The sequence below is a fragment of the Lepus europaeus genome, chromosome 1 (genome assembly GCF_033115175.1).
Source record: "Lepus europaeus isolate LE1 chromosome 1, mLepTim1.pri, whole genome shotgun sequence".
Taxonomy (NCBI): domain Eukaryota; kingdom Metazoa; phylum Chordata; class Mammalia; order Lagomorpha; family Leporidae; genus Lepus; species Lepus europaeus.
In genome coordinates, this window is record NC_084827.1 from 10,512,144 (window position 1) to 10,526,218 (window position 14,075).

Genomic DNA, 14,075 nt, shown 5'->3' on the forward strand with positions numbered 1-14,075 from the left:
TAAGACTGTAGTGGAAAAGCAGGTTTGCATGGTTATAACACTCACTCTGTTGACCTGAAAAACACAGCCTCTGCAGATAACACTCAGTTCTTCCAGGTCGCCTGTCTTGCAGCGCAGCCCCAGCAAAGCAGAACCTCGGGCTTTATCTCTGCTGATCTCAAGAATTCATTTCCGGGCTTGGCCCTGGACAAGCAATCTAAGGGAGACCATAGATTAATATGAGTGTATTCCAGAAGTTTAAAGAAAAGTTTATTGTGGTGCAAACTAATTTTGGAATCCATGCAGTTCTCATAATACTCATTTTCCATCGATTGTTTTTGAAGACCCCTTCCTCTTCGCACTTGGTTCCTCTCCAAGCAAGCGGAGACGCGCTTCCCCTAGGCAGCCACATTTGTAATTTCTGCAGATGACAGTCTTCTTCGGTACCACAAATGTGCGCGGGTCTACCCCGGACTAGCTTCGCACCTGACTCTCGCACCGGGCCCTCTCCCGCAGAAGCGCTCCCTCTCAGGCGCTGCCGGCCAGCCGGACCTCCAAGAAGGAAAACGCTCCCCAGAACGAGCTCAGATTTGCGGCTGGGCCTCCAATTGCCAAGTCGGGGTAGGAGAAAGAGAACTCCCTTGGGGTTTCTGCACAACCCCGGCGCGCACGAGCCGACAGGCGGGCGGGGCGGCGGTGCCCGCGGGGGCCGGCAGGGGGCGCGCTGGCCACGGCGCGCGGGCGGCGGGAGCTGCGGCGCGTCTAGGCCGGTGCCGCTCGCGCTGCGCCAGCTCCCCACAAAGCGCCGGCTGAGGGGCTGCTGCGGACCGAGTGCGGCCGAGCCTGCCTGGAGCCCGCAGTCCCGGACGCCGCGTCGCCTCCCCGCGCGCGCTGAGGCCGGGCCGCCGCGCACGACCGTGCCGGGCCGGAGCCGCCGGCTGAGCGAGGACCAAGCGGCCGGGCCTGCGTGGGGCCGCGCGCGGCGGCTGCCCAGCCCCGCCAGACGGCGCAGAGCCATGGCCGAGGCGGCCCCGGCTCCGGTAAGGGTGGCGCACGCGAGACCTGCGAGCCGGGAGGGTCTCTGGGACCCAGGCCCCGAGGGAGGAAGGAGGGCGGGAAGGCCCGCCGGCAGCGGCCGCGCACGGGCGCCTTGCTCCGGGCCCCACCGGCCACGTCGCCTGTGGCCCTGGGCTTTCCGGCCGCCGAGGGCCGGGAGCGGCCGGGCGTGAGGCCGCGCGTCCGGGGACTCCAGAAGGGAGCGCAGGTCTGAGCGCACGCGTCCCTGCCGCGCTCCGGGGTGAGGCCCGGGGAGCCCCCAGGTGCAGGTTTCCAGCCGAGAGGGGCCGCCCGCTTTGTGTCAGCTGCCAGGAACGGGGAAGTGAGGCTGGGGTGGTTTTGTAATCCGCCCGCCGTTCTCAGTGCTGCCACCACGTCCTGCTCGGGCCGGCTACCTGGCCCGGCCGAGGGTGCGGGCGCGGTGTGCTGCGGCGTCCCCGCGCCGGGCTGCGTGGCGCCCGGAGGCTCGCCGCGCTGCACCGCCGAGGCCCTGCGGAAACATTGCCGGGGCGATGACCGGTGCGGTCCGAGCTGCGCTTGGCCTTGCGTGTGTTCGCCGAAGGCCTGCATGGGCCCAGCCGTCTCATCAGTTGCCAGAGCTGCAGAGACCGAACAGGGCTTGCACACCGGAGGAGGAACAGGACTGGGAAGCATCCCTGAGAAGACTCGGGCAGCCTCCAGGAGGGCCATTTTAGTGGGTCAGGAGCCGGACTGGCCCACTGAGGAGAGAGCAGCAGCGATGGAGGGGGAAGAGGGTTCAGGGAACTGCTGTCTCCACTCTGGGACCTGTTTTCCTTTTCCACTCTTTATTATTATTATTATTTTTATTTTTAGAAGATATTAGGGACGGCTTTGTATCTGCGCCGGTCCTGTTTAATAGAAGTTTAATGAAAGCCACACATGCATGTAAATTTTCTAGTAGTCAGGTATAAAAACTAAAAAGAAGTAGATGACAGTAATTTTAATGGTGTCTACTGTGTTTAGCTCAATGTATTAAAATATTTCAACGTGCGATCGATATTATAAAATTATTCATGAGATTTTTACGTTTTTTCCATACCAAGTCTTCAAAATCTGGTGTGAATTTTATACTCAATTTTATCATCTTAGTTGAACTGAGTACATTTCAAATGCTCAGTGGCCACATGCAGCTTACCCTGCCGAACAGTGCAAGTCTGTCTGACAAGAAGTATCAGGGAAGATTGACATATTGGTGATAAAAGAGAAAGGAACAATGTACTTAAAAAAGTGAAAGGGATTGGCCTGAGTATAAGTGGAGAGGTGAGCTTTAAGTTACGAAACTTTTTCCCATGGAAAGGAAAGCAAGCACGGATTATGTTACTGGTAACTCTAAAGTAGGAAGAAGTATACAGGAAGAAAAAGCGTTTAGGTCTAATTTTTTTCTTTAAGTAGAAGGTTGTGTCTTTCCTGAGAGTGAGGGGCTATGGTGGACAAGTCTTTTAAAATTATTTGTGTATTTTTATTTATTTGAAAGGCAGAGATTGATCTTCCATGTGTTGCTTCCTTACCCATAAATGCCTGCAGTGGCTGGGGCTGGGCCAGGTTAAAGCCAGGAGCCCAGAACTCAACCCAGGTTTCCCATGTGGGTGGCAGGTACCTAAGTAATTGAGCCTTCGCTGGCTGCCTCCCAGGGTTCATGTTAGTGAGAAACTGGAATTGGAAGTAGAGATGGAACTCAAATCATGACATCGGATGTGGGTATCCCAAATGGTGTCCATGCCACTGTTCCAAACACCTGCCCTGGACAAGTCGTAGTGTGTGTTTCCTATATCAGCAATGTCAGCTCCAACCGTGAGCTTGTTAAAAATGTAATATCAGTTTCCTTCCAGAACTATTGAATCAAAATTTGTATTTTAACAAGATCTCCAAATGCTTCTTGCGCCTGTTAGTTTGGGGCTAACTACTGTAAGTTGAAGGAGTAGCCAACGGCTTGTGGTAACCACTTTATGGAATAGAAAAAGAAGTCAGGGCCGGCACCGTGGCTTAACAGGCTAATCCTCCACCTTGCGGCGCCGGCACACCGGGTTCTAGTCCCGGTTGGGGCGCCAGATTCTATCCCCGTTGCCCCTCTTCCAGGCCAGCTCTCTGCTATGGCCCAGGAAGGCAGTGGAGGATGGCCCAAGTCCTTGGGCCCTGCACCCGCATGGGAGACCAGGAGAAGCACCTGGCTCCTGGCTTTGGATCAGCGCGATGAGTCGGCTGCAGTGGCCATTGGAGGGTGAACCAACGGCAAAAAGGAAGATCTTTCTATCTCTCTCTCTCACTATCCACTCTGCCTGTCCAAAAAAAAAGAAGTCAGGAGGGCATCAGGCCGTGTAGAGTTCCATCATAAGCTAGAGGCCTTGTTGGTGTATGATGACAGTTTACCAAGTTAAGCGATTTCCTTTTAGTAGGGCTCACTGGCCTGCTTACAGGAACAGAGTGAGAATAATTTAAGGCTGAATGGAAGTTAGCTGAGCAAGTGAGGCAGAAAGACTTGAATGAAGAGGGTTTGGGAGTAGCTGAAATGATCAACCAGAAAAGAAAGCAAAACTAGGATCAGGCAGATAAACTAGGAGCAGATAGAATAAAGCAGAAATTGCAGGCCAGGTAAATGAGAATAAGGTAGTGGGTTAAAGATGGGAGATTGTAGCCAGAGAGTAACTTATCAAGTTCACAGACAGCTTTATAGAAGTCATCCTAATGCTACCTCCTCCTTCTAGGCATCTCTCTCTCTCTTTTTTTTTTTCTACCAGTCTTTGTTTCAAAGTATATGCAGGAGCTGGCACTGTAGCATAGGTAAAGCCACCACCTGCAGTGCCAGCATCTCGTGTGAGTCCCGGCTGTTCCACTTCTGATCCAGCTCCCTGCTATATCCTGGGAAAGCAGTGAAGATGGTCCAAGTCCTTGGGCCTCTGCACCCATGGGGGAGCCCTGGAGAAAGCTCCTGGCTTTGGATTGGCCCAGCTCCAGCCGCTGTGGCCATTTGGGGAGTGAACCAGCAGATAAAGACCTCTCTCTCTCTGTCTGTCTGCCTCTGCTTCTCTGTAACTCTGCCTTTCAAACAAATAAATAAATCTTAAAACACACACACACACACATTCAGTGATGATGTCCTGCAATTTCTTGGAAAGATCTAGTTCAAAAGTTATATTATGGGCCAAAATTTGAAAATTTTTGTTTGTCCGTTCTCATTCTGCCCATCCTTTGGAATAACACATTCTAAGGTTAAACAAGTATGTTCTCCCTTCCATTTTATAACCCTCAAATATTTGAAAACATCTGTCATATTTCCTCCAGACTCAACTTATTCAGCTATTACTGAATGACATGGTTGTGGTTTGAAAACAGCATGGTGGACAAGGCCAGATCATGTCTGTAAGGGATTTGTCACGGGGCACTGAATTCAGTAAAACCTGGAAAGGGCCTTGTGTACTTTTGCCTGTTTCAGAGAGAGAGCATGTGGCAGCAGCCTGAGCCTCTGGGCCCTATATCAGGGGAAAGATGCCAATCTAGGTTTTTTGTTTTTTTGGTTTTTTTAGATTTATTTTATTTAGATGAAAGGCAGAGAGAGTTACAGAAAGTGAGGGAGAGACCAAGAGAGAAATCTTACATTTCCTGGTTCATTCGCCAAATAGCTGCAATGGCCAGGGCTGGGCCAGGCCAAAGCCAAGCGCCCAAGCACTTCAGCCATCTTTCTCTGCTTTTCCAAGTCCGTTAGGAGGGAGCTGGATCAGAAGCAGAGCAGCTGGCATTCGAACCTGCCCTCTGATATGGGTAGCTGGCATCAGTGAACCACAACACTGGCTCGTCAGACTGATTCTTAAAGAGCCAGTTTTATTCATTCACTGTCTTACCAAATCCATCCTCTGAGTTATCAGAGTAGTACTACTATGTTTAGATTAACTTCCGCTGGACAGTTAAGCAGTCCTTATTTGATTTTAGTTTGGTGTTAGTGTTCCTTTTAACACCCAATGTCTTGTCCTATTTCTCTGCTGCACAGACTTCTGAATGGGACTCCGAGTGCCTTACATCCCTGCAGCCCCTTCCTCTACCCACACCCCCAGCGGCCAATGAAGCGCACTTGCAGACAGCAGCCATCTCCCTGTGGACAGTGGTGGCTGCTGTTCAGGCTATAGAAAGGAAGGTGGACGTGCACAGCCGGCGACTCCTACACCTAGAAGGCCGGACAGGGACAGCAGAAAAGAAGCTAGCCAGCTGTGAGAAGACAGTGACAGAGCTTGGGAACCAGCTGGAGGGCAAGTGGGCCGTGCTGGGCACCCTGCTGCAGGAGTACGGGCTGCTGCAGCGGCGACTGGAGAACTTGGAGAACCTGCTGCGCAACAGGAACTTCTGGATCCTGCGGCTCCCTCCAGGTATTAAAGGAGATATCCCAAAGGTAATACCCTCACTTCTGTGTGTAAAGTGGTACCGTTAGACCTTACACCAGTAACAAGAGGTAGTCTTGGCCAGTTAATTAGATATTTTTATTTCCTTTTAAAATTTCCTAAAGTGTCTTAGGCTGATGGTGTTTCATGTTTATCTATTTGGGAAGAATTCTCTTTTCAGTTTAGTGCTCATTTAGAGGGTCAAGCTTCGTATTGGAAAATTCATTCCAAACCGATATTGGCTATTTGGTAGTTGGATTTTTTTTTTTTTTTTTGCTTATTCTAACCTGTTATCCACGAGTCACTTTTAATTATTAAATGTCTGCTAGAAACTTGGTGAGGAGACTAAATTCTCATTTAAATCAGTGAATTTGGATTTGTTCATTTTGGTGAAAAAGAGGGAGGGCAAAAGAAGGAATGTGTAATCAGGTTTGTATAATGTATAAAGTATATTCAGGAATGTATAATGAGGTTTGAGATTATCCAGAGGTCTAGGACTTATGTGGAACCTGTACTTTGCATCTTTTGTATGAGTGTGCTGGGTTGTAGGGCCCTAACCTGGAGGAAAGAGGCCATAATCAAAAGGAAATGCACATTATTCTGAAGCTGTAGAAGACGACCGTGAGGCAACTAGTTTCCATGTATGCCTATTTTGCTACCTGGTTATCTGTTTTCAATTGTTTGTCAGAGAAGTTCTCATAAAATAGCTGCTGTTTAAGCTGAAAGTGAAGGATGAGAAAGAGCCCAGCTGTGAGAAGGTCTGAGAAGAGTTTGCAGGCAGAAAGAGTGACTAGGGCAGAGACCCTGAGGCACAAACACATTTGGAACACTGAGGCAAAGCAAAAGGCCAGTTCGCTGGGGTGCATTAATGAGTGGGAGTGGGACTCGGAGGAACGGGCAGAGGATCAGATCATTTAGGGCAGTGTTTTTCAGCCCATGCTGTATGTAAGTAAAAATTTGGTGGGTATGACAGAGATTCAGAGATAACAGGTTCAGGATAGAGCCTAAGTAAGACTAATTTTTTAAAAAAGATTTATTGATTTATTTGAAAGGCAGAATTACAGAAAGGCAGAGGCAGAGAGAGGGAGAGAGGTCTTCCATCCCCTGGTTCACTCCCCAAATGGCTATAATAGCTGGAGCTGAGCCGATCTTAAGCCAGGAGCCAGAAGCTTCCTCCGGATCTCCCATGTGGGTACAGGGGCCCAAGGACTTGGGCCATCCTCCTTTGCTTTCCCAGGCACATTAGCAGGGAGCAGGAAGTGGAGCACCCATATGGGATGCCGGCACTGCAGGCAGTGGCTTTACCCGCTATGCCATAGCACCAGCCCCAGTATGAATAATTTTTAAACTCCAAGAAAGATTCTGATATGTGATGAGGGTTGTGAGCCATTGAGGTAGGACAGTTAAGACCAAGAAAAGGAATTTGTATTTTTAACCTAAGTGTAATGAGAAGAAATTGGAGGAATATTCGGTTTGTATTTTGAAATAATCACTTTGGCTGCTTTGTGGAGGATGGATTAAGGGGGCAAGAACACAAGCAAGGAGGACAGGTGGTTAAGACTCAGATAAAGACCTTCTAGCCTAGTGATTAATGGTTAATACTCAGGTTAAGGAACCCACGTATCACTTCAGAGGACCTGAATTTGAATCCTGGCTCAGGCTCCTGACTCCAGTTTCCTGCCAATGCAGACCCTGGGAGGTAACAGTGATGGCTCCAGTAATTGGGTTTCTGCCATCCATGTAAGAGATCTGAATGGGTTCCCTGGCTCCTGGTTTTGTCTTGGGCCATTGTGGGCATCTGGGGAGTAAATGAGAAGATGGGAGCACTCTTTCAGATAAATAAATAAAAAATAAAGAAGCTGGTAGAAAATAATAAGGCAGCTATGATGGTAGAAGAGATGAGCGTGGCATGGATGAAGGTAGCAGTAGTTGAGGCAGAAAGTAGACAGATACAGGATGTCTTGACAGTAAAATTGATGATAGAATTTGCTAATGAGAATTGGGACATGATGAATTAGGAACAACAGTCATTGTTAAATTTACTGTGTGGCAGGCCGGCACCGTGGCTTAACAGGCTAATCCTCCACCTTGCGGTGCCGGTACACCGGGTTCTAGTCCTGGTTGGGGCGCCGGATTCTGTCCCGGTTGCCCCTCTTCCAGGTCAGCTCTCTGCTATGGCCCGGGAAGGCAGTGGAGGATGGCCCAAGTGCTTGGGCCCTGCACCCCATGGGAGACCAGAAGAAACACCTGGCTCCTGGCTTCAGATCAGCGAGATGCGCCGGCCGCAGCGGCCATTGGAGGGTGAACCAAGGGTAAAGGAAGACCTTTCTCTCTGTCTCTCTCTCTCTCACTATCCACTCTGTCTGTCAAAAAAAAAAAATTACTGTGTGGCAATTTACAGTCTAAATGCTTTACTTATTTTAAGGCATAGGATTCTAATGCTAATTTGCCCATGACAGAGTTGTATTTGTATTTTAACCTAATTGATTCCAGAGCATATGCTCTTAACCACCTTAAGTCACTGAGTCTCGGGCTGTAGGTTTGAAGAACTGAATGGATGGTGTTGGCATTTCCTTGAGGGAAAGGAATACCTTGGGGAGGGAGGGATGGCCTTGGGAGTGAGACGGAATTGGTTTTCCTTTGGTAGAGTTAGGTTTCAGATGCTTGGGATACATGCAAGAGAGATGTTAAGTGAACTCTGAAGTTCAAAGGAGTGAGAAATACTTGGGAGTTGTTGAAGTAGAGATGATATTTTAAGTTATAAGATTGGAAGTAATTATCTTGGGAGAGAAAGTGGATATAAGCAGGAGAAGTGGTCCAAGGGCCAAGCTCCAGGGTTAGGAGAAGACTAGGAAGGAAAGTCCAGTGAGATAGGAAAAAAGCACAGAAAAGTGTGTGGTGTGACAGGGCTAGAAAGAAAAAGGTATTTCAAGGAGAGAGTTGTCATTTGGGTTAGGTATGTTCCTTAGAAGTCTAAAATGATGAGGGCAGTGAGTAACACACATATCACTGGTGATCTTGACAAGAATTGTTTGAGTGGAGTGGTGGGGAGACAAGATTGAATGGAGTGGGTTGAGAAGAGAGAAACTAGAGTGATGATGTAGGTTTTTCTGTTAAGGGAGGAGCAGAGGATGAGGAAGTAGGTGGAAGGTGTGTTTTCTTTGTGTACCTGGAGCCCCTCTATAAGCTATTTGGGATAATTTAAATTTAGTGTTTGTTAAAAAGAATAGCAGTAAAGGTGATTAAAATTATTGCCTTTCTTGGATAATGGAAAACATTAACTTTCCATCTTAAACTCCATGTTTATATATAAAATTTCTCTTAAAGATTTCTTTATAAAATTAAAATGCAATTAATTCTAACCAAAGATTGAATATTTACTAGATTGAAATATGGAAATAAATTTTTGTGTCTTTACTTTATTGAAAATACCCTTTTATTTGAATGCCACATTCCAGATCAAAAATAATTTTTCCTTAAAACTTCTTTTTTGGGGGGTCAGCATTGTGGAGGAGCAGGCTAAGTCGCTACCTGCATTGATGGCAATGGGCACTAGTTCCAGTCCCTCTGCCGCACTTCCAATCTAGCTCCCTGCTAATGCACCTGGGAAAACAGAAGATGGCCTAAGTACTTGGCTCTGCCACCCACCTGGGAGACTCCAATGAAGCTCCTGGCTCCTGGGTTTGTCCTGGCCTGGCCCTGGCTGTTGTGGCCGTTTGGGGAGTGAACTAGTGCACAGAAGATCTCTCTTATGTACCTGTCCCCCTCTCTCTGTAACTCTGCCTTTCAAGTAAATAAATCTTTAAGGAGAAAAAATACTGAAAAAAATCTTTTTAAAAATATTTAAGAGAGTGGTGCCGTGGCGCAGCAGATTGAGTTGCCACCTACAGCACCAGCATCCCATGTGGGAACCAGTTTGGGTCCCGGCTGCTCTGCTTCCAATCCAGCTCCCTGCTCGTGTGCCTGGGAGAGAAAGGAAAGATAGTAGAAGTCTTTGAGCCCCTGCCACCCTCATGGAAGACTGGAGGAAGCTCCTGGCTCCTGGCTTTGTCTTGGCCTGGCCTCACCTCGGCTGTTGCAGCCATTTGGGGAACGGGCCAATCTCTGTTACTCTCCTTCTCCCTCTGTAACTCTAATGTTCAAATAAATAAATAATACAGGTTGCTCCTTTTTTTAAAAAAAAAAGTAATGTGACAAAATACATACCATAAAATTTACTGTTTTAACCTTATTTTTTTAAAAAAATTATTCTGTTTATTTGAAAGAACTACAGAGAGAGGTAGAGAAGGAGATAGAAAGAGGTCTTGCATCTGCTCCCTCACTTCCCAAATGGTAGCAGTGGTTGGCCGGAGCTAAGCTGACCCAAAGCCAGGAGATTCTTCTGGGTCTCCCATGTGGGTGCAGGGGCCCAAGAACTTGGGCTATCCTCTGCTGCTTTCCCAGACACGTCAGCAGGGAGCTGGATCAGAAGAGAGCAGCCAGCACTTGAAACTGGAGCCCATATCGGATGTTGGCACTGCAGGCTGGGGCTTTAACTCACTGTGCCATATCGCCGGCCCCTGTTCTAACTTTTTTTTTTTTTTTTTGACAAACAGAGTTAGAGAGAAAGGTTTTCCTTCCATTGGTTCACCCCCCAAATGACTGCTATGGCCAGCGCTGCGCCGATCCGAAGCCAGGAGCCAGGTGCTTCCTCCTGGTCTCCCATGTGGGTGCAGGGGCCCAAGCACTTGGGCCATCCTCCACTGCCCTCCCGGGCCACAGCAGAGAGCTGGACTAGAAGAGGAGCAATCGGGACAGAATCTGGCGCCCCAACCGGGACTAGAACCTGGGGTGCCGGCGCCGTAGGTGGAGGATTAGCCAAGTGAGCCGCAGTGCCGGCCCTAACATTTTTTTAAAAAATATATTTATTTATTCAAAAAACGGAGTGACAGAGCGAGCGCTTTCTGTTTGTTCACTCTTCAAATGCCCATGATGGCCAGGGCTGGGCCAGGCACCAGGAACTCCATCCTGGTCTCCCTCATGGGTGGCAGGGACTCAGCTACTTGAGTACCTGCTGCTTTCCCAGGTTTGTTATCTGGAACCTGGATTGGAAGCAGAGCAGCACTTTGGTATGAGAAACCGATGCTGTAAGCCATGGGTTAACCTGCAGAGCCATAATGCTGGTCCCTATTTTAACCATTTTAAAATGTGTAGTTCAGTGGCATTAAGTTGTGCACACAGTACCCCCATTCATCTCCAGATCTATGATTGTCAGCTCACTTTACAATATGGACATTTTCTCCAACATTTTTCCTCCTGGTGGAAACAGTGGGCTGAGGAGTTCTCAATCTGAGTTTCAAAATAATGTTCATTGATGAAAGGTAACGTTGTGAACATCATAAAACTGGTTATTAGATTCTGGAAGTAGCACACACAAGGTTGTAGGATGAGTACATAGAGTGGTAAAGTGAACTCAGGTGCCTTGTCAATGAAAATCAAGCTCACCAGGAAAAATCTTAGTGCTGCTTGAAAATCTAAAACAAGAATTAATGAAGAAAACTACTAAAGATTTAAAAGAAATAAGCTGCCAATATTAATGCCTTAAAAACTAGAATTGTTAGGGGCCGGCACTGTGGTGCAGTAGGTTAATCCTCCGCCTGCAGTGCCGGCATCCCATATGGGTGCCAGATCTAGTCCCAGCTGCTCCTCTTCCAATCCAGCTCTCTGCTGTGGCCTGGGAAAGCGGTAGAAGATGGCCCAAGTTCTTGGGCCCCTGCACCCATGTGGGAGATGGAAAGAAGCTCCTGGCTTCAGATTAGCGCAGCTCCGTTGATCTATTGGGGAGTGAACCAACAGACAGAAGACCTTTCTCTCTTTCTCCTCACTGTCTGTAACTCTACCTCTCAAATAAATAAAGAAAAATCTTTAAAAAAAAAAACAACAACTAGAATTGTTAAGAGCCCAAATAGACAAAAAATTAGAAACTACAATGAGAGTGTTTTCAGAATCTGGGTAAAAAAGTTCAAAAGTATAGGACTAAATATAAGTTTCTCCATGAACATGCATTTCCAAATCAGAAATTTGGATACCAGAAAGAATTTGCATATACTTTAGAAAAGAGTGAAAATATTAATTAAAAGAAAATGTTAATTAGAAGATTAAAATATTAATCACAGATTGCAAGACTGGAGAAAGATGAACTACATAGGCAGCTGTTTGGTGTTGATTGCACAAGACAAGTGACAGGACAGCAAACAAGTGAAGCAGCTTGTTAGAAAAACTTCATATGTTTCTGAAATTAAGATATTCAGATGTAGCAGAATTAAGGGCTAAAAAAGAATTATGGAGCTCAAACAGAAAATGTCCAAAGAATACAAGTGTGGCAGTTGGCTGAGCTTAGGCTACAGTCAGTTCTGCAGAAGCTATACAAGTCAAATGCTTGGAAAAAGGGCTATAATCAAGCAATGAACAAAATCTCTTTTAATTAGTAAATTGCATAAATCTGAATAAGAAAGACATACATTGACAAGTAAAGTAAAAGAATTTGAACATTCAAGCAAACTAGAATTAACAGACATCAAACTGGAGGCAGCAAAAGCTGAGTGAGCTAGAAAAAGAAATAACTTTCAAAATGAACTGGTGGCTTAGACAATGAAATTCTCAAATTAGCTGTTGCACACTACAAAGTGCTTAATAGAAAAGGACGGTGAATTGGTTAATTAATATGTAACGTACACACTTCAAGGAAGATGATTACAAAAAAGTTGTGATACAAGTTGAAAATCTAGAATTTCAGAGTTCTAGATTAGCAGATTTAGAAAAAATAAAAATGGAACATGATGTTCAGAAGCAGTCTGAAAGGATCACGGGGAGAGGAATTGTGGGCTTCACAAGTGACAGAAGAATTGAACAGAAGAGTACTTCAGGAGATTAGGTTAAAACATCAACGAATTGTGAATTTTGAAAATGTAGAGAAAAAAATTGTGTTCTGAAACAGCGAATCAGCAGTTTGCAAATCTTTCATGGTCAGAGAATGACTTGTTGGATTTAAGCCAAATGCTGAATAGTGGAGAGGTTAACAGGAATGCCAAAATTTAAGAAGCCAACCTGAAATAGCACAGCTAGAAGTTGGGAATGCATTAGGGGCAGGCACTGTGGTTTGGTGGGTAAAGCCGCTGCCTGCAGTGCTGGCATCCCATATGGGCACCAGTTCGAGTCCCAGCTGCTCCACTTCTAATCCAGCTCTCTGCTATAACCTGGGAAACCAGTAGAAGGTTGCCCAAGTGGTTGGGCCCCTGTACCCCCATGGGAAACCTGGAAGAAGCTCCTGGCTCCTGGCTTTGGATCAGTGCAGCTCCAGCTGTTGCAGCCATCTTGGGAGTGAAATCAGTGAATGGAAGAATTCGCTCTCTTCCCTCTCTCTCTGTCTCTGTGTAACTCTGACTTTCAAATAAGTAAATAAATCTTTTTTTAAAAAAAGAAAAAGAAGGAAAGAAAATGCATTAGAAGAGGAACAAAAATGGTAATTGGAAGAAAAGCAGAGGCTTCATGAATGTATCACACAGGAAACCAAACATTCAAGCTAAAGATTGAAAATGCAGTGAGCTGCATATCCCAGAGAAATAAAATCTCTATGAAAACAAATTGAGGGGCTGGCACTGTGGCGTAGCAGGTAAGGCTACTGCCTACAGTGCTGGCATCCCATGTGGGCGCCGGTTCGAGACCCAGCTGTTCCACTTCTGATCCAGCTCTCTGCTGTGACCTGGGAAAGTCATTGGGCCCCTGCACCCCTGTGGGAAGACCCGGAGGAGGCTCCTGGCTTCAGATCAGTGCAGCTGCAGCTATAGCTGTTGCAGTCATCTGGGGAGTGGACCAGCGGGGGGAGGACCTCTCTCCCCCTCTCCCCCTCTCCCTCTCCTTCTCTCTTTCTCTTTCTCTCTCTGCTTCTCCTCCTCTGTGTAAGTATGACTTTCAAATAAATAAATAAATCTTAAAAAAAAAAAAACACATTGAGAAGATTGCAGGAGAAAGTAAAAGTCTTGTAGGCAAATAGAGAAGAATTGGTGAACAGAAATCAGGTGTTAAATAGGCAAAATGTCCCGTTTAATGTGTAAACAAAGCTTCCAAAAAGATGGATATACAGAGAAGACAAAATGAATTTTGAAGTTTAATTTTGGTTCCTAACATTCCTCCAATATCAATCCCATTAGCTTTCAGTCACCTACCATGGAACTGTCCCTTCCTGCTCCACGGAGGAGGAATGACATCAAAGGGAACTGTCTCTATTTGACAGCCTAGTAGAAGAACTAAAAACAATACAAAGAAAACAACTCTTGAGATTTCCTGGGGAGTGATGTTCTTGGAGAAAAGGCAGTTCATACAAGTGAAATCATGTGGTATTTACATACGTACTTTCTTACTGTTGTCCAAGACTTGGATGCACCTCAAGAAAAGGTACCAGCTGCAGGCAATATTGCCTGAATGTTAGGGTTTTGGAATTGTATTAGTGGCAAGTGGGCATTAAAGGAAGCAGTTTTAGAGATATTTAGAATATTTTCTACCAGCTTTTTGAGAAGGTAAAAAAAATAAATAAATAAAAGGGACTAATTATGGAGGAAAAGAGTTACTGAATGACTGGGTTGTAATGGGAGGCACTAATCCCTGTGATTGTAA

The 14,075-nt window shown here is 46.4% G+C and overlaps 1 protein-coding gene and 1 pseudogene across 1 annotated transcript in view; both read left to right on the plus strand.

The window, feature by feature from the left end:
- The first annotated feature begins 923 nt into the window (after positions 1-923).
- The window catches only part of ZNF398 (zinc finger protein 398), a 40,274-nt gene continuing 27,122 nt past the window's right edge, over positions 924-14,075 (plus strand). Inside the window, exons 1-2 of the mRNA XM_062192857.1 lie at positions 924-1,019; positions 5,039-5,434. Of these exons, the coding sequence (XP_062048841.1) occupies positions 996-1,019; positions 5,039-5,434 (420 nt within the window). The 5' untranslated portion in view covers positions 924-995. The remainder of the gene's footprint in view (positions 1,020-5,038; positions 5,435-14,075) is intronic.
- Positions 10,437-14,049, plus strand: LOC133761698 (centrosomal protein of 83 kDa-like; annotated as a pseudogene).